The sequence below is a fragment of the Megalops cyprinoides genome, chromosome 7, assembly GCF_013368585.1.
Source record: "Megalops cyprinoides isolate fMegCyp1 chromosome 7, fMegCyp1.pri, whole genome shotgun sequence".
Taxonomy (NCBI): Eukaryota; Metazoa; Chordata; class Actinopteri; order Elopiformes; family Megalopidae; genus Megalops; species Megalops cyprinoides.
In genome coordinates, this window is record NC_050589.1 from 3497733 (window position 1) to 3520637 (window position 22905).

General features: G+C 43.6%; 2 protein-coding genes across 2 annotated transcripts; one reads left to right on the forward strand and one right to left on the reverse strand.

Annotated features, from left to right (window-relative positions):
- The first annotated feature begins 500 nt into the window (after positions 1-500).
- tmem51a (transmembrane protein 51a) lies at positions 501-14834 on the forward strand. The gene is made up of 3 exons (XM_036534032.1): positions 501-828; positions 9634-10046; positions 13083-14834. Exons 2-3 carry the CDS (start codon positions 9661-9663, stop codon positions 13489-13491), a joined length of 795 nt encoding a protein of 264 aa, XP_036389925.1. The 5' UTR covers positions 501-828; positions 9634-9660; the 3' UTR covers positions 13492-14834.
- Positions 14835-17810: 2976 nt separating this feature from the next.
- Positions 17811-22789, reverse strand: ela2l (elastase 2 like). Its single transcript, XM_036533117.1, has 8 exons — positions 22750-22789; positions 22360-22448; positions 21597-21694; positions 20630-20752; positions 19963-20099; positions 19020-19165; positions 18334-18486; positions 17811-17882 (listed from the first exon to the last, which is right to left on the reverse strand). The coding sequence occupies exons 1-8, from the start codon at positions 22787-22789 to the stop codon at positions 17865-17867; spliced, it is 804 nt and encodes a 267-aa protein (XP_036389010.1). The 3' UTR covers positions 17811-17864.
- Between the last annotated feature and the right edge of the window lie 116 nt (positions 22790-22905).

A 22905-nucleotide genomic window follows, 5' to 3' on the forward strand; every position in this document is an offset into this window, starting at 1 on the left:
CCTTTTGATACGTTTACTGCAGGATACGCCATTCGAATAGTGTAGCCCTGATACCACATACATTCCAAAGGGCATGACAAACGAATGACGTGTACTTTCTCCATTGAGATTTTAAATGCCACCAATTGGATAATCACGTGACTGGCGTAAGAGAACATATTTACAGCCAGACAGGAAAGCGTGACTGGTGTTATATTATTCCAGAACAATGGGAAGATAATAACCATACTGAAGGGGGACGAATTTATATGTGTGCTGTACACGAGTATACGTCAATACAGAAATTTAACGCTTATCAGCTTGTGTGTGGAAATTTCATCGCAGTGGCTTTCTTACAACAATGTCATGACGATTGCCTTATGTTGTGCTGTAAAAATTATCTACTCAAGGATGCAGTCTAATTGCGGAAATGCGTTTGGCGATGCTTGGTCACGCTTGACTCAGCAGCGATATTTCGCACGGCGCTTCCTCTGTGCGCATACCAAGAGGAAGGCGGAACGCGTACTCCACGTACACTAAGACCTTGGGGAAACCGTTAACACTTTAGTATGAGTGTAAAGAAAGATTCATTCCTCCGCTAGTTGGACAGAATTTGGACAAAGTTTCTGGAGTTTCTGGCACAGTCAGATCCACGTCGTTAAGAGGCTTAATCGTAGATTTGGTCATAATAGGGGATAACAGGGGTATTCAAGTTTCGGTAAGTTGCATGTGCGTGTAGGATACATAGCAACTCTTGACCGTTTACGAAAAAAAAGAAAAACATTGGCATGGATACTGTGTTCGAAATGAAAGCCCAGGAAAGCTGAAACGCAAGCCAGACAGTCTCAGGTAAGGCAATCTCATCGCCTCAGATAATGTAGACATATTTTATCCATAACCGCAGACACTCTATGTATACATTACTCACTGCATGGCCCCATTTGCGTTAACATTCCGCAACGTGGAACTAACCAAGTAAGAAAGGGTCTTGTTTCTTAAAAAAGGGGTGCGGTCGGAGGGGCTAAGATGTTTTCCAAGTGCTCTTAACTCTCTAGTGGTTGTGCTCTCAAAAGTTTTGCCTGACGTTCCCGATGAGGTTGTAGGAGCTGGCTACAATATGAAATTTAAGGTATTGTAGCCTCCTCACCAAGCCTAGGCGTATGAGGTTTTAATGTCAAGTGCATAAAGTTATTTTACATGTGCATTGTCGTCACTTCCACCTTCTGTCCTTATTCTATATTAAAAGTTCCCCAAAGGTGTAGCGCATGATAGTTTTGTCTGTACAGTAGGGTAACCACTTAACTTAGGCTACCATCCCTGATTGCTAATCGGTAAACAGAGGACTATCTTAATGTTGTATGAATAGTGCACCAAAAGTTAGTGTCAGTCTGACGATAGGGATTTTTGCAGACGTGGGAGTCACGAGTCTTATAAAAATATCCTATACAAACCCTTCTGTTGTAACGAAGGCTGTTACTGTATATCTTCATATGACAGCTTTCACAAGATTGCGATGTTACTGAATTCATGAAGGGTAATTTTCCATGCTAAATTATGGAAGCGAGGGAGAGGGGCTTTTTTTTCGTCCCGGTAAGAGAGGAAACGATCACTGAAACTGTTTGTTTCCCAAAACCTGCTACTACATGTGCAGATACCAATGTTGTGGGCGGAAATAACTTTCTGGGAGGGATACGGTTATGGCTTAGCCCGGTGTGATTGACGTCCGTTATCAGAAAATGATTAGTTTTTAAATGAATTCATAGTGAATTTGATGTTAAAATAAAAAGTAGTTTTTACTACTTTTAGTTTTTCTAACAGATTAGAAAAGGGGTCGAAATATGTTCTACATAAATTAATTAGAGGTGTGTGAGGATGGAATGCAAGTGGGTGTAATTATACGTGATAATCCTGAGCAGAGTTCGGTAAAGCAGCTGTCAAAATAACGTTGTGTATGGAGGATTCCATGTAGGCAATTTATGCTGCACAGTGAACACATTTGGAATGTATTTTGACGGGAGCTATTGGAGGTGTGAGATAAAAACGTGTGATTCAGTCTTCTGCTTTGCTGCACACTCCGCACGTACGTTAATACAAGATTGTTGTGCATAAAATTGTATGTTAGGGGCTATTACCCCCCTAGCTTATTGAATAGCCTACTTTATCTATCTCAGTGAGTTACCCTTGACTTAGTGACTTAATTAAAAGACGTGATGATTGCCTAGTGTTGAAGTCTCTTTCAGATGAAGTCACAGTGAAACATATATAAAGAGTCCCTTTCATTTATATGTTGCAGAGAAAAAAAATAATTTTTATTCTGAACATTTTTATCACTGTTTTGAAAGTGCTTTGTTTTGGGGATAACCACATGCCAGTCACATGTTTCTGAAAACCACTTGCATTATAAACATGTTGTGGCATGATATGTGGGCCCTTTAAGTATCACATGATTACTTCCTTTGTCTCTTTTCACTGACAGTCCACATGCTTTGCCTATGTTGTCAGCCCATAGTCCACCCAATTTTTAAATTTAATTTCATGTGGCTCATTTAGATCAACAGCTAAGATGTCAAAGCCTGGACATTACTTTCTGAAGAGATTTTAAGCCTTTTTTGGAAGTGTACCTGTATTATGCTGAGGCTATAATTCAGTTTCTCCTTTATCATTAGTGTTATTTGTCCCTTCAGCTTTATTACATCTCACAACCCTCTGAAATACCTTGGGGGGTGCGTGTACCTCAGGTGAAAAACATCCAGTTAAAGAGTAGTGGTGTGCATTGCCATGTTATCTGTCACATATTTACTGCACATTGAATCCTCACGTATGTTAAACAGTAGGTTACTGCAGGGACACGCTGTAGACTTTCTTATTCCAGTTGTGGGCTGTATCCACATCTCCTGTAATTTTTTACGGGTGACGTTTTGGAATGTCTGCAGGCTTCATGTGAGGTCAAAGTCAGAGCCCTTATGTGCCGGGTCTTTCGTAAGTTTTGGCCAGTGACATTCTGCAAGGCCCGTTCAGCTCTCCAAGTCTCCTGCACGGGTGACGTTGCATTGCTGAAGGTTGTGTGGGTGTGTGGATTCAAAAGGGCTTTTGTGACTTCAAAGGATGATAAGAGATGTTAGACAAGGTCAAAGAGATGTTGGTTTTTCATGGAAGGTTGCACCGTTGCGCCCATGGGCAGCCATGTGGTGAGGTGGTTAAAGGCCGGGACTTGTCACCAAAATCCCAGGTGGGGCATTGGCATTGTACTCATGAGCAAGGTGCTTAAGATGAGTTGCCTCAGGTAGTATCCAGCTCTATAATATTTAAGCCACCTGGGATTAGTGTGTCTGCCAGTCAAACAAATAAAAATAATGCCGGCAGATCAACAAGCCCAAATGCTAGGTAATGATACCCACTGGTTTGTTGTGTGTGTTTGATACACTTGAGTTCTTTTGTCATGTAGGAACGCACCACAGGAATGAGGCATTGATCATAGTCATCTTTTAGCACGTGCTGAAAAACAGCTGTGAGACATGCCACAAAATGATTAGGCGCTAAACAGGGAAAAAACCATGGTTGGTGTGAACGTCAGCATTCTTAATGAGCAGGCTATCGGTTGCTGAGCCTCAGCTGAGAATGGATGGGGTCTTGGGGTCAGCGCAGCTTCAGTACAAACTAAGCCTCTTACCCCTTTACTGATAATATCATGTTCCAGACTGGAAGAGGATCCTACCTATTTAAAAGTTTTGTGCCTATATTTGGCTGTATCTATGACTGTTTTCTCACCATATAACTATACACATGGGGCAATTACTAGCATTTGACAGAGGTCAAGACTGGCAAGACAAGAAGGCTTTGTTGGTATACATATCTAATTTTGTTTGCTGTAGTTTTTGAAATTGCATAGACACAGGGGTCACAATGCAAAGAAAGACTTCCTGTAATCTTCAAAGCGGAGACATTCTCCCATCTGTGTTCATTCTTTCAATCACACTGGTAGTGATGGCTTGCTGTTCAGCCAGTATCTGTCAGAATTCTTACTTTGATGCGAAGGTCTGGTTCCTTATCTAAAATTGGCATCAGGACTCAGAGACAGGTCAAAGAAATGAGATTTTAACTGATTTAAAAAAAAAAAAGGGATCAGTGTAGGACAAGCATAAGCGTTCTTGTGCTGCTGTCTGTGGATTACTCAGAGAGGCAAGCTAGGAAAGCCAGTTGCACTTTGGATCATAAAAGCGGTTCATTCAGCATGGCGCTCATCTCAAGAGTAGGCCATGCCCTACAGCCCAGGTTTGATCCCAGCCATGCCATCAGCCAACAGTGACCAGAAACACCACCCTCAGGGAACCTGCAACCCATCAGGCACCTGTGAGTTGCTCATGTGACATCAGTGGAGTGCTGCTTGTCCCCCAATCAGTCACCACTTCACTGTGGTGCACCATGGGATTTGTAGTGCAAAAAATAGCCATTGGCTGGGTGGAGGCATATCAAAGGGTTTCATTTGTCTCACTACAGTGGTGCTGTAGGACTACAGAGTAACAGTGTGTCCAGCGTAATGTGCAATTAGTTATTCTGCAATATGGTGTCATAAAGGGGGGAAAGAGCATCACATTATTACATTACGCTATTGTCATCTAGCAGATGCTCTCATCCAGAGTGACTTACATAGGTTTTATCCATTTATACGGCTGGATATTTACTGAGGCAACGGTGGGGTAAGTACTTTTCCAAAGGGTACAATAGCAGTGCCCCAACAGGGATTCGAGCCAGCAACCTTTCGGTCACAAGCCTTGCTTCTATCTACTTATGATGGGCGGCAGTGTAGCATAGTGGATAATGAACAGGACTGCTGCTGTACCCTTGAGCAAGGTACTTAACCCACAATTGCCTAAGAAAATATCCAGCTGCATAAATGGGTAACAAACTAACCAATGTAATTCGCTCTGGATAATAGCATCTGCTAAATGGCAATAATGTAATGATATGTGGGTTTTTTGCCAGGGTTTTCAGACATCATGAAAGTGTGGCAAATTTGAGAAGGATACTTTTTGCGTAACTTTTTGGACATTATTTCGCATAGTCGGAAGGCTGATGTTTGTGCCGTTGATGTCTTCCTATGTGTAATTCTTTATTGTTTTTGTGTCGGCACCACCATTCCTTGAGTCCCATCTGTGAGCCAGGTTTCGGTGTCTCACCCCTGCCTTGTATCACGGCACGTTCAGACCTGCGGTTTTCTGTTCACCCTCTCTGCCCTCTCTGCCCTGCTCATCCAGCCCTCAGTCATAGGGTGCGGCACCATTTCTCTACTGTCAGTGCATCTTTAAAAGTGAGCCTTGCAGGGATTCGAGTGCAGTTTCAGCCGGTCAGCTGAGTCTTATTAAATGAGATTCTGGATGCCTTCCTATTTCGCCACCCAGAGAGGGCAAATGTTTTCCCCGAGAGTTTTTTTTTTTTTTCTCTTTGAAGTAGGCTTCAGTGTCTTAACAGACCTCCACCCCTCATGCGCTGATGATGAGGATAACGTTGTTGACAGTTGGGCCTCGGAATTCCACCAGCAGCACATGAGCAAGTGGGTCCCTGCCAGTCAGTGCTTCTTTCATACCTTTCAGATTTTAAAATCATAACATTTCTGAAATATTTCTCTTATATTTCTGCCCACCCCATCTTCCAGAAGAAAAATAATGCATTGTCAAAGAGAACTGAGCGCACAGTTATCCAAATATAAATAAGATCCTGGCTATGATCATTAAAAAAAACACAAATACTCGAATAAAATGAACTATCAGTGCATACCCTTGTTTAGATACTGCACAAACATTGTTGGCTATTTGTCTGATGTTCTCTGTGGTTGATTGCATCTTGGTGTAACTTTCGGCAGAGTTTGTGGAGGTCTGACATGATGATGCTCCTGGTCAGTTCTGTCTTTTTCAGGAGAGAGACCTCCTGCTCGGCTCCCAGCTCTCAGGTTTCAGGTAACGGAATTAGCACCAGGTGTGGCACGAGGCAGCATGCCTCATTGCTACCTGTAATCGTAACCTGCAGACGCTCAATGTCTAACCGCCCCTTTGTTGCGAAAGAGCCAAAGCCTTGGCAAAGTTGGCCGATTCCACTGCAAACTGTAAACTGAACATTTACGTATGTTTAACCAGAGAAGCGGGGAGTTGTGTCCTCTTGTTGTGAAGTGGCGTTTATCAAAGCGGTGAATCACCGTGTCATTAAACGTGTCAGTGTTGCTGGCTGTGATTTGCGAAGTGTTTCTCAGAAGTGGGAGCTACGTCTCGCTCCTCACTGACTGGTATGTGTGACGGGAAGAGGAACGTTCATTACACTGCCAAGAATGCATTTATGGCCTGTATATTTCACAAACTCAACTTTTATCTGATATAGCACCCTTCACAATCAGACTATCACAGAGCTCTATATGGAGCACTATATCCAGAAGGAAATAAAAACAAAACCAGTGAGATTTAAAGGGAAAAGATATCCCCTTGTGACTTGCAAAAATGTAAGTGTGTTGGAATAGACATGAGTGATGAGTGATTGATTAATTGATTAATTGATTAATTGATTAATTGATATGAGTGATTATTGAGTCATTGAGTCAGCCAGCCTGTCATATTGATGAGGTAGGAGGTGTGGAGATTCTGTTTATGCTCTCAGGGCTGCGAGTGGGTGGGGGATGGTGATAAGGCGGGACAGGAAATGGGAGTGGAGGTCCCTATCACTGTTCATGGCAGTTGGTTAGGTGTGATCTGTGGTGCTATGTGTCTGAGAGAGGTATACAAAAGGGTTAGAGGTATTCACATTAAAATTTAATTGTGCAGCGGGTAGGGTTACAATTTGGGGGAAAATTGCCGGTGAATTGCAAAATTTTCCTTGGAAATTTTACACCGGAACTTTGTCTTGGTGTCTTTTTTTAATCCCACACATGTGACCATACTGCTCAGTTTGGATCAGGCCCACTTTTAAAATTATTAATAAAGGGTGACTCCTAATAATTAAACAATTCCCTAATTCCTGGTCAACCAGCTCTTTTTACTGAGAAAGTTCCATTAACAAACATGTCCTAAGTTCTAACATCTTAGATGGGTGATTAGATACCCTGTAGCAGCAATGGAGAATCAATGGACAGATTAAGCTTTTCTCACAGAAAGCTTCCAGCTATCTACCGGCAACTGCTATTCATCTTAGGGATGAGGTCATTTTTTGATGTTGTAATAACATGTAAAATAATCTAAATATAATATTTTCATGCTATTTGTCAGAAGTCTATAATGAGTCAAGCTGTTCTTTTTTTTAATATGATGCAAATTTGCTCATTATACATAATGGCTGTTCAGTATACATTCTGATGGTCGTAATTGCTAAGCAAAGCAAGAACACTAATAAGCATACAGGATGAATTGTATGTAAATTTAGCACTATATTTGTATGCATTTCTTAGCCATATTTGCATATGCTGACAACAACATTGCAAGGAGTTGGTACACAGAAAAATGATGTAATTTGTTGAATGGGGTCATATCCGTGCAAATCTAAACGCGTACCTTCAGTTTATTGTGGGTATTAACAATACATCATAATTTCAAACGTAGTTCAATTAAAAATAAACAGTTGTACTCATGAAATTGCAAGGTGTCATGTTGGTTGTTTCATAGTTCATACCTCTTTATTTTTCTCCATAAAACAAAGATATAAGGAGAGTGTGCATTTGCAGTTGATGTGCGAAGTCATATGTCAAGAATGCCACCAATGATGCAGCACTAAGAGCAAAGAATGTTAAAAATGTTCAAGCAATGTAGCAAAGTTCAGTTTTACTTTTCAAGTTAAAAAATGAAAATTACCATGGAAAATATCCCATTTTGAAAATTGTGTAAGCCTAGCCGCAGTGAGGAATCAGAGTGCTGTTATTCTTTATTCATTGTTTAGTTTATCTGGGGTTGATGACTCACCAGGAGACCACAGTGTGGTGAGGTCTCTGAGCGGAGTCTGAGGCCTGCAACACTACAGAATCCCCAGTGTTGTTGACCTCGTTCAGAGGGTCTCAAATCACCAGTTAATCACAGGATACGTGCTGTCGGCCTTGTTGTCATAGTAATGGGGGTAGTAACTCTGCCGGTTGGCACCCTGGGAGCTGCCCAGGTCACTCACAGGTTTTTTTTTTTTTTTTTCACTGTTTTGATTGCCTGACCTAAAATGTCCTGGCGCGGTTCCTTGACTTCTTGTTCTTGTAACAAATGAAAGAAGTTTACAGTTGAATATCTGCGGGTTGATGCTTGGTCAGCCCCATGTCTGCAGGGAGTCTGAGCTTCATGGGCCTCTGCCCCCCCCACGCATGTACTGGTCTGACAGCCATTAACAATTAACAGGCCAGTTAGCAAGACTGTACACCATGCCTAAGAACTGCATTTTATACACCTCTGCTGGCGTGGCACTTTCGAAGTGGGCAGAATTAAGAGTTCCTTATGATTGATTTAATTTATGACCGCTATTAAAGTAATAAAAAGCTAGTGTGTGTCAGCGGTGCTCAGTAATGCAATGCGTGGACTTTAACTCCAGTGAATCGGATATCATAGCCTTATGGGGATCAACAACATTAAAAAAAACATGCTTTATATCTTATTATAAAAAAATAAAAGTCTAGTTTCTAGAATTTTTAGCCCGAAGTTGAAATTAGTCATAAATATCAATGGAGAGTGTAGTTTTAAAAAGTGTGGATTGTTTAAAGGGCACATAGATAAATTATCAGTTGTCTGTCTTACATTGTTCATTTGAGATGTGCATCTGCTTGGAGCTGGAGATTAATTTCTGGAAAAGGTCAATAGGCATTTGAAGCGGAACCCCAGGGATAGTGTCTAATTGGATGCATCAGGCACACAGCAAATAAATGCCTCTCAGAAGGAAGACTTACAAATGTTTTGTACCTCTGACCAGGCACTTTCTCTGGGTTGCTTTTTCTCATAGTACAGTAGTAGGACATGTAAAGGTGTTCATGCACAGTGTTGGTTTTCCTAGTGTTTGTGGCTGGGTGATCATCATGGCAATGTGCTGGGTTCTGTAATACTGTGTCACTTTGCTATGATAAAAAAAATCCTCATGGCTCTTTCAAGGTGTTTAGGATTGGACAAGATGTGTCTGTTTTCTCTAAAGATCAGACTCATTTTGATTCTGAATTTAAAGATCACAGTAATGGATTGTAGAGTAAGTATGAGAGTAGAGTAAACTCCACAAAGGCCAAGAGGCTCTCTCTGCCTGGAGCAATGCGGGAGACTCTCAGCCTCGGGGCCCTGCTGTGTATGGGTGCACACTCTCCCCTCTGGGAGCAGTGTTTCCAAACCAAAGAAAATAATGCTTCGATCAGCACGTCTGGGCTCCCTCTGGATGCTCTGGTGCCAGCAGCATCCTTTCAGAATTTTAAACCAGGTTCTAAAGAAGCATGTGAAATCGCTTATAACCCGCGCTTATCTCTGACTGCATTGGCCTCTTTCTAGGGGACATGTTTCATAATCGCTCTCAAAAGTTTTCAGCTCCCTCTAAAGTGGGACACTCGCCCGGTTCTCGAGCATTTGTTGACGTGTTTAGATTTTTGTGTTAATACTATTTTTTTTCTGGTTTGTTGGTTTTCTGTGAATATTGATTTTAAGTGCTCCTTCCTCCCTGATTTTGCTGCAGACTGAGAGCGGAGAGAGAGGCCGGAGCATGTGCTCCAGCGGGCAGCCGGGCGCAGGGAGCGGCCGCCCGTCCCCCGGCTCCGCCAGCGACAACAGCAATAACTCGGGCTCCCAGTACGCCCTGTGCGCGCTGGGCGTGGGCCTGGTGGCGCTGGGCATCGTCATGATCGTGTGGAGCGTGGTGCCGTCGGACGCGGCGGGGAACAGCAGCAGCGGCGGGTCGAAGCCCGGCATCGAGGACACCAAGGGGAAGACGTCGACGGTGGCGTTCGTCCTGGTGGGGGCGGGCGTGGCCACGCTGCTGCTGTCCATCTGCCTGGGCGTGAGGAGCAAGCACAGGCAGCAGCGGCTGGAGACGGAGGCGCTGGACGCGCAGTTCCGCCAGCGCGCCGGCAGCGCACAGGAAGGGGAAACGTGAGTGCGGCCGCTCCGCCTTTCCTGCCATCCACTCTGCCGCCGCGGTACTTTTCCACTCTGTCAGTCTGACTGAGGGGGGCTGTGCAGTTCTCCGCTTCAACACACAGAAATCAGATAAACATTTACAGTGTGGCACACATTCTTATCCAGAGCAGTAGATCCACCTGTCCTTCTCTTTCTCTCTCTACATACATACACACTAAGATCTTGTCTTGGCTTGACTTAAAAGTGGTTTCCAGTTAACATTTGCAATAACATTTTCCAGTTTTATGTAGATTTTGATGACTTTTTTTTTTTTTTTAAGCGTGTTCATCCCCAGAATAAATTTTCAGGTTCCTAGGTGAAAGGTCAATGTCACAGTGCTTCTTGATGATTTTTGTTTGTTTGTTTGTTGTAATAATTCAGGCATTATGCATGAATTTGATAAAACCTGACACATGTTGTCCTGATTTTTTACCCCCAAAACTTTGAATTTCTAGGCCTCAGTGTCACTAAAGGTCAAGGTCATTAAGTCTCCTTGTTTTTAAATTCCCATCTCTAACTGGACCATCGGTCATGAATTTTAATGAAAAACACAGGTGGTGTTTGTACTGTTCCTCAGAACTATTTTGATCCTCAAGAAAAAAGGTCACGTATTAAGTTTTCACAGACTCTTCATAAGTTTCTAAATGACAAGTTTCTTATTTGTGAATTTACAAATTTAGAACTTCAACTGACAGTAGTGTCTGCCCTTACACTATATATATCCATACAAATTATTTAACATCTCTGTGCTCCCAAAATACATAGGAATCCTACTCACAACCATTTATCTGGATTATGTTTTGGTTGGTTACATTATTTTGTAAAATGATCCCACCCACTTTCTCTTCTGCACACTTCATGCAGTTGGGTGTCTACTCAGTCACCAAGGTGTTCCTTATATGGAATATGTTTTTATTAACAGGGCACTGTGAATTATGCTTCATGTTTTTGCATTGCTTAAATGACATTTTCAGTTTGTTGTTTGTGAAAGATGGAAAACTCAGACACAGCCCTGAAATTATCACATTGGAATGATGGAAAGGATAAAATTTATTTGATAAATTTGTACAGAGTGACAAAAATGAATACACTTTTGACTACACTTTTGGTGCTCAAAGTACCCAAGTGAAATGGAGCAGTAGGATTATCGTAATATCGACTATCGATAACAGCCTTTAGTTCTTGAGTGTTGTAGCGGTATCTAAAGTGCTAAAAACAAGTAAGAACACACCACAGAAAACACCACAGCATTCTTTAAATAGCTGCTAGATTACAACACTCACCCCTCTGCCCGAGGGGAGTTCCAGCCAATGCACACAACGCATACCAGTTCTGCTCCACAGTAGTACTGTCTGCAAAGGGTGTCTCACCCGTTAATCATTGTTTTACCTCTGTTTGTGTCTGTACCGTACCTGTTAACGTGAGCTGCATTTCATCAGGAAATCAGCACAAAATTAGAGGAATCGAAATAAACACAAGTAGGTAAATTCTGGGGGGCGCAATTTGCTCCTTTGTGAAATAAAAGCTGTGTATTGGTGGCTTGGCAGGAGGTTGTGCTTGTGTGGTAACACATTGCATGGATGTTGAATAAATGGGAATAGAATGAGGTGTCTGTTGGCTCTTTGTTGCGGCTCTGTTGTCCCTCACTGAAGATGCAGGTATTCTCTGTGACACTTCATGATCCTCTGGCCCTTTGACACTGTTTTCACTAAGATGTTTAATTAGTAGAAAATGGGACCGTTTAACTTGCTTTTATGGTTTCTGCATTTTGTTATTGTGTTGGCAAATGCCTCAGCACCAGATATGCTGAATCATTTTTACTACATTTGCAAACAGCTTATGCAATACCAAATCAGAGGCACACCTGTGTAGATTTTCCCAGCCAAAACTGATATCCAGCATTTGCTTGATCACGTTGGGAAATTCTGTGGTTGATACTGTTGTGACAGCAGAACTCAAGTACATGGAAAGCGTCTGTATTCCCTGAGTAAGATACTGCTCATTATTGGTAGTATTACACTATGAGATTGTCAGGAAGACCAGTGTGGTGGAAACATATGTGTGTTTGCACAATAAAGCACCACGTTTGGGAGCAACGTCACTGAAAAAACACATTTCATTTTATTATTGGTGACCTACAGCACCCAACCAATCATGTCAATGTACCAGTGATACCTTGGCTAATTAGAGAAGGCTAATTGTTTTTATATTGTTTGACAGTCATATAAGCCTATCTTATGTGCAAATATTACAGAGCACATGCTTGCTTTGAAGTCAAACTTGTTCATGGGAATTGACATCCAACCTTTAGACTATACCTGTCCTTGTCCGGGGGTAATTCACATGAAGGCATCTTAAATTCTCCCCTGTGAATTTCGCCATGCTACTGTAAATCTGAAGATGGCAAATAAAAGGTTGAGTAACTGAGCTTCATCTATGAGATGGGAACTCCCAGGAGCTCATAAACGTTCTCCGAACATCAGCTTGGATCACGTGGTGCTGCATATCATGGGATCTCATATACTCATACTCATATGTTGGCTGTTTGTGTGCCTCTTGAGTTCCTCCTCATAAAATATTCTTGCTTCCCCTTCCAGGTATTATGACTGTCATCACTGATCTTAAAGCTGTGCAGAAGCAAACACCTTAACTCCACACCAAACATTAAGATGATCTTTAGCTCTTCTAGAGTTGTCAGTATAACAAAGTAGCATTAAGGGAACTGGATGAGGATTACATCATTTCCTTTATTTTGTGGTCAAGGCCTGACAAATGAAGTCATAGTCACTTTGCATTTCAAAAAATGAATTTAAAGGAGCTGGTTTTGAGTCTCTACAACTCCTAAGGTCAGTGCAATATCAGAGTTCTGTGGTGTGAAACCATCAGATATACAAGGATGCCTATTCTATACCCTATTCTATGATCATATATAAGGCTAAGAACTGTGGCATCATGGGTGTTATTTTGAATAAATGGGTGTATGAAGACAGTGTGTATGTTTCTGTGCAGGGTGGAGGAGAATACCGCCAGGTATGACGTGCCCACCTACGAGGAGGCAGTGGGCAGCGGGCAGTATCCTGTGAGGCAGAGTAACCTGCGTAACAGCTCCTCCCAGCTGCCGTCCTACGAGGACCTGGTGGACGGCCTGCGGCATGAGAACGAGGGGCAGGGGGAGCCCCCATATCCCCCACCAGCCCCCACCGGCGACCCGCAGCCTCCCCCCGCCCCCGCTGCCGCTGCTGCTGCCGCTGCCCCGCCCGGCCGCCACAACGGCCTCAGCCTCAAGCTCCGCCCCCTCAAGGTGAGGCGCATCAAGTCCGAGAAGCTACACCTCAAGAACCCTCCGCAGGCCGGTGTGCTGAGCATTGAGCCCCTCACACCCCCGCCGCAGTACGAGGACAAAATGCCTGAGCTCTGAGAGCGCCTCCCACAGGCCAGAGAGGGAAATGCTCTTTGGGGCCTCGGTCTGCTCGTGTTCAGCTGAATGGCGCGAAGCTCCTCCTGTAGGCCCGGCTGCGGACTCTCCGTCCCAGCAGTCAGGCGGAGGGAGGGATTAACCTTTGACCTGCTGATGTCACTTTGGTCTGGACTGGACACCTCTGCCAACTTAAACATTTCTTGCTTCAAACTGCTATCGTCCAAGGAGCCGGGCAGAGGAGCGGAAGAGAAATGGATACTCCTATTACTCTTTTTTTTCAGTTCTCAAGATATGGGCCAGATAATGAATGAAGGCACACATTAAAAAACACTTTTGTTAAAGAGGGGGCGGTGCTGTCCTTTGTGATCGGGAACCTCATGGTGTAAATTGAGTCTCTGTGTGCATTCCCCTTTGCACTCACTATCAATAATGAATCTGACAGTTTAGTGAAGCACTCAGAGGCAAGTCTCCCGGAACTGCGAGAGCGGAGACCTTTTCCAATTGTGTCTAATTGTTTTGGCGGTTGTGGCAGCGATCATTTCATTAGATAATTCGTTCATCAAAAGAACTTGTCACTTAAGAAAAAAGTCTGCGACAACTAAGAGAGACTGCTCATAAAAGAAGCAGTTACTGCAAAAAGGCAGACGCTCAGTTAAGTGGGTGCTTCAATTTGGCACGTCTCCAACTTCAGTGCCTCGTGCAGATTCTGCCTTTTCGGATCTGAGTGAAATACGAGGGACCACACGGTTACCAATGGGAGACACTGCATTTCATTTCATGAATGGGGAAGCCAGTCAAACTGACCGACGTGTGTTTAGGTTATATTGTCAGAATTGCCGACTGGTTCTGTAGGGCGGGATGTTTCTCTGCGAGGCTGTAGTTTTCGGAACCAGCTGTGTTCCCGGCGCCTCTGGAGGAAGGCAGCCGACCACAGCCAGAAGAGGAGAAGACTCCATACAGGGTGGGCTCTTCAGCTGGGGAGCCGGGACAAAGGCCACAGATTCTGGAGGCAGCTGCGTGTTTCGGGGAGTCTCCCCGGGCGGACGTGGCCGCCCCATAGCTGAGAGCACAGAGGAGCCCTTTGACTGCCCAGCTGCAGGCAGGAAGAAAGGGAGTCCTGCTCTCGCTGCGGTCGCTGTCCCCCCCACCCCGACCGCTGAATCCCTGCACTGTGATTTCTGTCTTTACAGGGAAGCACGGGACAGAGAGCTCGTTGGAGAGGAAATCTCCCACTCTCCCACGCCACGGATTCACCCTGAAGCGTCTTCATGCTCTGAAAGCCGTTCTCCTGTTGATTGTCTTCAGTCCGCGTCGCCTTATTAACTCGATTCCAAGAGCACCCCCCCCCCCCCAAAATCACTGACAAAATATGTATACATCATCACACAAAAGAATGACCTCAAGCTCAATCCCAGCTGCAGTCCTAAACAAAAGGGATTTTAAACATCTCTGTCCTACATATCTTTTTGAATAAGTGCTGGAAGAATAAACAGGATTTGGAGATGTTCCTGAAAGTACCTTTCTTTTTCGCAACATTTTGCTCTGTAGAGTGAATATGGCACAAGCAAAGCTGTAGTTTGATTAGTCAGTGGTTATGTTTTTGCTGCAAAACAAAGATGGCACTCAGAATCCTGTTTGGTGTAAGCGTTTAGAAACTTTAAGTATTGTTTGGACTTGTATACATTGCATACACTATATTCCTGCCTCTTCCATTGTTGATATTGTTTATTATTGTGTTGAATGGTATTTGGTCACATTTTGCATTGTGGGTTATATGATTGTTACATACATGGTAACATAAAAAGAACTAAGTGATTGCAAGCAAGCAAACGTTTAAACTCCACATGTATAATAAGGTATGAGGTGTAGGTAGTGTTGTAGTTAGATTAAGGAGAACATTTGTTATTACATGGCCCAAACTTCCTTTCTAAAACAATTCCTGTGTAGTTACAAAGATCTTCAATAGTCCTTTAGTTATTTTGTTGTAGCAACATGTTAAAAATCCCTAAATATTAACTGGAAACAAGGAATGGGCTAAAAGATACATAACCAGTCTTGAATTGTTTTTTTTTTTTTTTTATGATTCAGTCAAGTAAGACCAGCCAAATGGGAGAAAAGCATATAAGGCAGAAAAGAAAGAAAGTAGTCAGAGATCGCCTTGCATTCCAAGCTGAAAGACTGTATTCTCTGCCCTGTGATCACAACTTTTATGCCTTTTTTGGTTTATATGTCTTTTTTATTAAACTTAGACTCCTGTTTTTTGGGAATGGGAAAGTATTTAGTGTTTAGGCTCAACATGCTAAACCACTGTTTGTTGATAATGCTGAACTCTTGGTCTCTTGAGATCTGCCTCACAGGAATCATTGAACTAGTGGATCCAGGTGGCTTAAACGGCACAAATGGAGGTATTCACGACTGGAGGAATTACTGGTAATGTGCATGAGACTGTTTTATAATGCAAATCAGTATTGAATAAGGTGTATTTATTTTGAAAGTGTTTTTTTAAGAAATGCTCCTCTTTTGAAATTGTGAGAAATAAAATGGAAATTTTACTCTTGTCTGCATTCTGATTTCTCCGTTTGACAGTTGAATGACTATCCAGGCAACATCATGGCATGTTTTTGCACGTTTCATATTCATGACGACCAGTAACTTGCATTGTAATTATACATATGTGTGTGTGTCAGTATGTATGCATTCATATACCTATATATGCATATGCATGTTAGTGTGTGTGTGTGTGTGTGTGTGTGTGCGTGCATGCATACATCTATACATGCATATGCATATGTCCATATATATAGATATATGCATGTATATGATTTTATTGAAGTGAAGCTCATATTGGACAAATCTCATGAAAGAAGGCGTAATCTGTCAGCCCTAAGGTGGCTTTTACATAGAAAATTCCGACACCGTTGAGCTTTAGGTTCTACCAGGGGAGCCGCTAGGCTTCATCTAGTAAATGAGCCGGACTTGGGAAAGCATTGAAGTGCATATGCCCCACTCATTTACATTCTCTGTTAAAGGCCGATGCCTGACAACGCTTGCATTTTCCATGTTTCTTACTGTGTTTGCTCTGCACTGTTCTTTTCATGAATTGTGGATTCCTACGGTGTGTTTGGTGAAAGCCATAAAATTGTGCCCTCTGTAGTGTATTTACAACCTCGAGGTCCTCATGAGCAACACTTGAACACTTGAAATAAAAATGCGTTTCGGTGTTTTCGCAGGCATGATTCTCGCTCTTAAATGCGTCAAAGCAAGGCACATGCGTCATAGTGGTTGCCAGATACTCTGTGAAAGGGAAAAAAAACATTCGGTTGCCATTTGCTGCCCTCTAGTGTAACGTTTGTGTCTAACGTCCATCTGTATGAATTTCTCAAGACATTTTAATCGGTAGTTTTCGGTTAATTTCAGTAACCGTGTGTCCTTTTTTCACAGTGTGCGGAAACGAGTTTAAAAGAGATAAATCGCAGTGAATCTTTTTCAAATGAAAGAATAGGGTGTGTGCATTCGAAGGAGGAAAATGATACTCTGAGTCACTTTGCAGGGTATGGTGTTACTATACACCTCTCTATGCAGGGGACAGATCATTTGGCTGAAACTTTATGAAGTAAATGATACACTGGATGACAAGAGCCATTGGCCTTAAGTAACCCTTTACAGCGTGCCATAACATTAAACCAGCGTTAGCGTACATGAACAGATTGAAGGGACACAGATTCCTTTAACTAGATAGAAAAGTGCAACAGTTGATGTGAACCGGGTTGCCTTGAAATGATGGTGTTTTGACAATTATGTTAGAATTGCCAATGCTGTGTTATAGGAATTTTTGCTATGGTAGGTAACTTGCAAGGTAACCTTTGTCACTATGCAGCTGTGTCTTTCTTGCTGCCATCTTACCCTAGCTGTGGAAATTTGCATCAAACAGATGTCTGGCAGAAAATAAATGGCTTGAGTCTACCTTTGGTTTCAGGGACAGTTGTGTCTTATCATTGCTGATCATATGCCACAGCATTCTGGTTTGATAACCAGAATCACACAAAATAACTCAAGCCTATGCTTTTGTCGAATTTACTGGTTTGAAGTCTGAGGGAAACTCAGTGTTGTTTAAATCCTCCCCAAAGTGCAAGAATTGTGGAATTGTCACGTAATGCTTTTGTGTTGTATGTTATTCATATATGCCATTGGCTTGATACATTTGAGGGTTTGATCAGCAAATGCATGAATGTGTGCCCATTTTATGAAATGGTGCACTGTCCACCAACAGGGAAGATCACAGAACTCTCCCCACAGTGTTTGTTGAGAAGTTTATTGTTGGTTTTTCTAGTACATGGTTGTATGCAAGTGTAGAACTGAGGTTCTGTATCTCCTTAGTTGCTGGCCATGGTCTGTGGAAACAGCAGAAAAAGCACAATATTAATTGAGTTTGGGCACACAGGGACACTGAGGTCACCCAACAGCAATGTGTGACCGGTTGCTACTGTTTTTCGTGCCGTCCTGGTCCGAGGGTTCAGCTCGATTTGAATGCCGGAAAGGTAATTGCATCTGTGTAAAGGGAGCTAACAGAGCGTTCAGTGGGTTGGAGTGTTTTTGGCTTTTTTTGTGATGTTGCTCTTCCGGCGTTTTAAGCTCTGCAGCCAAAGCCTTAACCGACTATTAGCGTGCTGTTTAAACGTAATGACTGTAATTATGGGAAAGGCTGCCGGGGGAATAAGCTTTAAGCAGCAATTTGGTTCTTTTGTTCGCTGGCGTTTGGCTGAGGTTCAGCGCTGGGCAGCAGCTGATCCGCCACGCCGCTCGGGGGCATGAGTCATGCTCAGAAGGGGGCTCGGTACTCACGGTGCTGATCCAGTCGATGTAGGAGCTGACTTGGGTGAAGACGGTGGGCTTCTTGGGAAAGTTGCAGGACAGGCCGGAGCCGAAACTCACGATGCCGTTGACCTCCCAGGAGCCATCAGGGGCCTGGCAGTTCAGAGGGCCACCGGAGTCCCCCTGCGTCCAGCATAAAGGGACATCGTTAGGCAGAGATGGGGAAAGGGCCTCACAGAGGACTGACACTGCAGGGATGCAGTCCAGCAGCTTAAGCCTTAGTGTGTCTGAATTACCAGACTCCCAAACTGCAAATATCTGCTTTATTAGCAACATATTAGAAGTGGTATTTGTATTATTATAATAATACAATACATTTATGTGTTTTGGGTGGACACTCTTGTCCAGACTGACTAGCAAGGCTATCAGGAGAGGTATATTTAGTGCGCATCTTGGTACCACGTGATACAGGGCTGCAGGAACAGCGGTGCAAGTACAGAACAAGTAACAAAGCAGTGATTAAGCATGAGGTGAAAAATACTAAACCAACAGCACACAACCAATGTGATACAAGCAGACACATGGTGCTTAAAATGACCATAAAGAAACGCAGGTCCTAATCGCATAGCAGCGATGGCGCCTGGTGCGTCACCGGGCGATGCAGCTGCAGGGTGGGGAAATGTGGGGACAGGTGGGACGCAGGTGCGGGGACTCACGTTGCAGCCGGACACGACGCCGTCTCCGCCGGCACACACCATGGTGTCCTTCACCTGGCTGCCCCACCAGTCGGGCTTGGTGCAGGTGGCGTGGTCAACGACAGGGAGGAGGGCCTGCTGCAGGATGTCAGCGATGGGGCCGCCGGCTGGAGCAAAGCAGGGCACACTTACATTACCGGGTGGATACAGCGTGGCTGAGTGGTGACAGAGAACCTGACTCCACTTCCAGGGAGCCACGGGTTCAGTTCCCACGTTGTAAGCTGTGAATGTGTCCTTGAGCGAAGTACTTGACCTTGGATTGGGTGAGTAAAAATGTGTTTGCGAAAGTGGATTTTATGGGGGATGTGTGCTACCCTGGATACAGGCATCTGCTAAGGAAATAATTAACTGAAGATTCGGGAAGGGAATTTTCAGACAGTGCAATTAACTGAACCTAGATAAACTGGTTCCGTTTAAAAAATTCTATTCTACACTTCCTGTCCGTGTCAGCTGTTCACGGCCCCTGTTCATGATGTTCAAATGGGAGGGTCAACGACCTCATTCTCATAGCCATGTGTGTGATCCCTTCACTGGACTCTTAAGCTAAAGATCAATACCCCTGTGTCCACATCAAAAGCAACCTCTACACTCTCCACAGACCCTGATGGAAACTCATGTATACTGAATGGTACTTAAGGCACTTAAGCGCAGGTCACTGCTGACTGCTCTGCTGTGTTCTGCCTCTCTATCACATCCTCAGAGAACACAGCAGGCCACAGCCCGCTGCTGCTGTAGATTGACTGTCTTGGGGTCTGTTGCACACCGGATGCATAGTCATTTCGCTTTGCTTTAACTGATGTAGAAACGGGAAGATGAAGTCTGGTGCTGAAGGGCGCTTCAGTGGAATGAGATGAGGCTTGGGGTGTTCGTGGAATCGGGGGTGCGGCAGCGGGCGGTGACTCACTGTAGAGGCGTCCCCAGCCAGTGACGTAGCAGGGCTCGTCGTGGGGCAGGATGAATCCAGCTGTGGGAAGACAAGCAGCCATGATGGTGTCGCTGTAGGTCACGGGAGTCTCCAGCTTCACCAGGGCAATGTCATTGCTGTAGAGAGCCCAGAAAGTGTTTAACAGAACAATGTTTCAATCAAATGGGTCCTCATCAACAGCGGTGACATCTCCCTAACAAAAACTTCACATTATAATATGTCTGCAGTTAAATGGGTGTCGGTTGTGTTATCCCATTACACTACATTATATGAAGAAAAATGACAAGAAAAAACTCGTACTTCCTACATGTAGAACTATGTGAAGACAAATGGTTATTATGCGTATTACATATGACCTGTGTCGTTTAACTCTGCATACATGAAAAACGTCATACTGTGTCCCATTATAGCTTCTTAGTACAGGGTCATACTGTTCGTTATTTTAATTTTTTCATGGAAAAAATAACTATCAAATCAGTACCATTACTCACCTGTCTACCATTACTCACCTTACATCATTTTCCCGTTTGTATTTGTATTTGTATTTGTATTTATTGCTGTGGAAGGCACAGACACTCAAAAGCATGCGTTATCTCATAAGCGAAAGGATATTATGTTATGCTACATCTTTCACTGAGGTTCGTACCGGATGAAGAAGGAGCTCCATTTCTCGTGGACGATGATCTTGCTGGCGGGGATGGCCAGAGACCCCTCTTCGGTCTCCTTCAGGTTGTGCTTGCCCAACGCCACTCTGTAGGTCCTGCTGCTGCTGCAGGGGGACGGGGGTAGGGGGGGACGGGGACGGGGGGGGCACACGGACGGTCAGATGCGCAAGTGAAGCACTTTCTCTTCCTCTCGCTGAGTGACTGTGGCCAAGTGAAGCACTTTCTCTTCCTTTCACTGAGTGACTGTGGCCAAGTGAAGCACTTTCTCTTCCTCTCACTGAGTGACTGTGGCCAAGTGAAGCACTTCCTCTTCCTCTCACTGAGTGACTGTGGCCAAGTGAAGCACTTCCTCTTCCTCTCACTGAGTGACTGTGGCCCGTTACAAACTGAAGTGGTATGAATAAATTAACATCCCAAAATCCATTTTCCCAGAATGTAAAATGTGAGGCTGCTTAAGTGTTTTTTTTTTTTGTTTTGTTTTTTTTTTTCTCATAGCATATGTAGGGATGGTGAGGAAATGTGATGACTGGATTTGTAACCAAAGGTTCCTCGCTTGTAGGGAAAAATTTTCGGTACTGTTTTCATGCCATTTTTTAGTGTTTCAGTTTTACAGAATTGCAGTTGCCATTGCTATTCAGTGTTAATATCCAGCTATGTAAATGGGTAATATGCCTGATGTTTGAAAGCTGAGGTTTCCCTGGTTGAGGGTGCTAGTAAAATAAACATTTTGGTCATCAGTCCTGCTCCTTAATCGCTATCCTATGCTGCCACCTTCAGTAAATGGATAATGTCGATTGTAATGATGGGTAATGTCGATTGTAATGATGGGTAATGTCGATTGTAATGATGGGTAATGTCGATTGTAATGATGGATAATGTTGATTGTAATGATGGATAATGTCGGTTGTAATGATGACGGCGAGGTAGCGTCACTCCCCTCCTGTGTACCTGATGCAGTGGGCAGCGGTGAGGACCCAGTTGCTGGAGATCAGCGTTCCTCCGCAGGTGTGGTACCACGCGTTGTCCTTGGTGTACTGGAGGGAGATCTGAGGCCAGGAGGGAAAGGTGAAAACAACCAGCCGTCAGCGTTTTTCACTCAACCCTCATCGGTACGACCGCTGAACTGAATTAACAAGTGAATTTGCCCTTTCTTTGGTCGCCTTTCAGGGGCCTATATTGGAAATTTAGTGCTTATTTCCTCACAAGCTAATTCACTGCAAGGGTTTTTTTTCACTCTCTTAGGAGCAAATCTTAAATTCATTATATTAGCCTAAGCATAGCAAATGAATAGGTGCTCTAGTGTTCCATTAGGAAATCTCTCTGTTCACAAATCAGCACATCCTGGACATCTCATTGTTCTTAATACTATCACTCTATCTGATTAGTTCTCTGTTATAATTATGTAATTGCTTGTCTTTTTCAATCCACTTTATGTGAAAGCTCTCTGTGACAATTACTAGCAGAGGGGGCCACATTAAGTGAAGTCTGATTGATGGATTAAGGAGGCATATTACTGCGACGCTCACAAGCCAAAGGGATTATGTCACGTGACAAAATAACATATACTGCATGATAGAAAGGACCAAATTATTACATGATCCTTTTATTTTACTGCAGCAGTAATACACTTTTGTAAGAGATTGATTGATCATCGGTGAAAGTCGTGTCCGCGGTGTGCGTGGTAAACGTGGACAAAGTGAGCCGCCCCCACCTGCCAGGGCCAGCTGTGAGGCCTGACGTCCACGCCTCCGACTACCCGGGTCACCACAGGGGGGAAAGTGGGCAGCCCACACCCATAGGCTGGAGGAAACGCACACATACACACACAGCACTGTTACACCTCTATACTGCAGACCCACAAGTAATCTTTTGAGTGAAAACGCAAAATCAACTCAAAATTGAGTAAATTCATTGACAAGTAAAATTAGTTTTGCTCACTTCCCTGTAAGACATAAATTTGCTATAAATAGATCATTTTTTCCCAAATTTACAATGAGTTACTTTTTCCAGTGCATCATTGTACGATCCAACACAAAACAGGAAAGCAGGAAAAGATTTGTTCACAGATTTATAACGCATTAGGAAGTCTGTTCTAACTTACCACCAACCACCAGCACGGCAAGGACCACAAACTTCATCATGTCTGTATCTTAGAGTTGTGCCACTGTCTCAGGGCACAGGTTTTATACATACAGGGTATAAGTGATGATATTTACCGGATTTCTGGGAAATATTGCATATGCCCATTTGGAAAAAA

What these genes read in the sequence shown, in the direction of transcription:
- tmem51a (XM_036534032.1), top strand. Translation starts at nt 9,661, where the DNA reads ATGTGCTCCAGCGGGCAGCCGGGCGCAGGGAGCGGCCGCCCGTCCCCC. An exon ending in AGCGCACAGGAAGGGGAAAC is followed by an intron (nt 10,047 to 13,082) that starts GTGAGTGCGGCC and finishes GTTTCTGTGCAG; the next exon opens with GGTGGAGGAGAATACCGCCA.
- ela2l (XM_036533117.1), bottom strand. Translation starts at nt 22,789, where the DNA reads ATGATGAAGTTTGTGGTCCTTGCCGTGCTGGTGGTTGGTG. An exon ending in TGGAGCTCCTTCTTCATCCG is followed by an intron (nt 20,100 to 20,629) that starts GTACGAACCTCA and finishes GGCTCTCTACAG; the next exon opens with CAATGACATTGCCCTGGTGA. An exon ending in GCGTCGTGTCCGGCTGCAAC is followed by an intron (nt 18,487 to 19,019) that starts GTGAGTCCCCGC and finishes TGCTGGACGCAG; the next exon opens with GGGGACTCCGGTGGCCCTCT.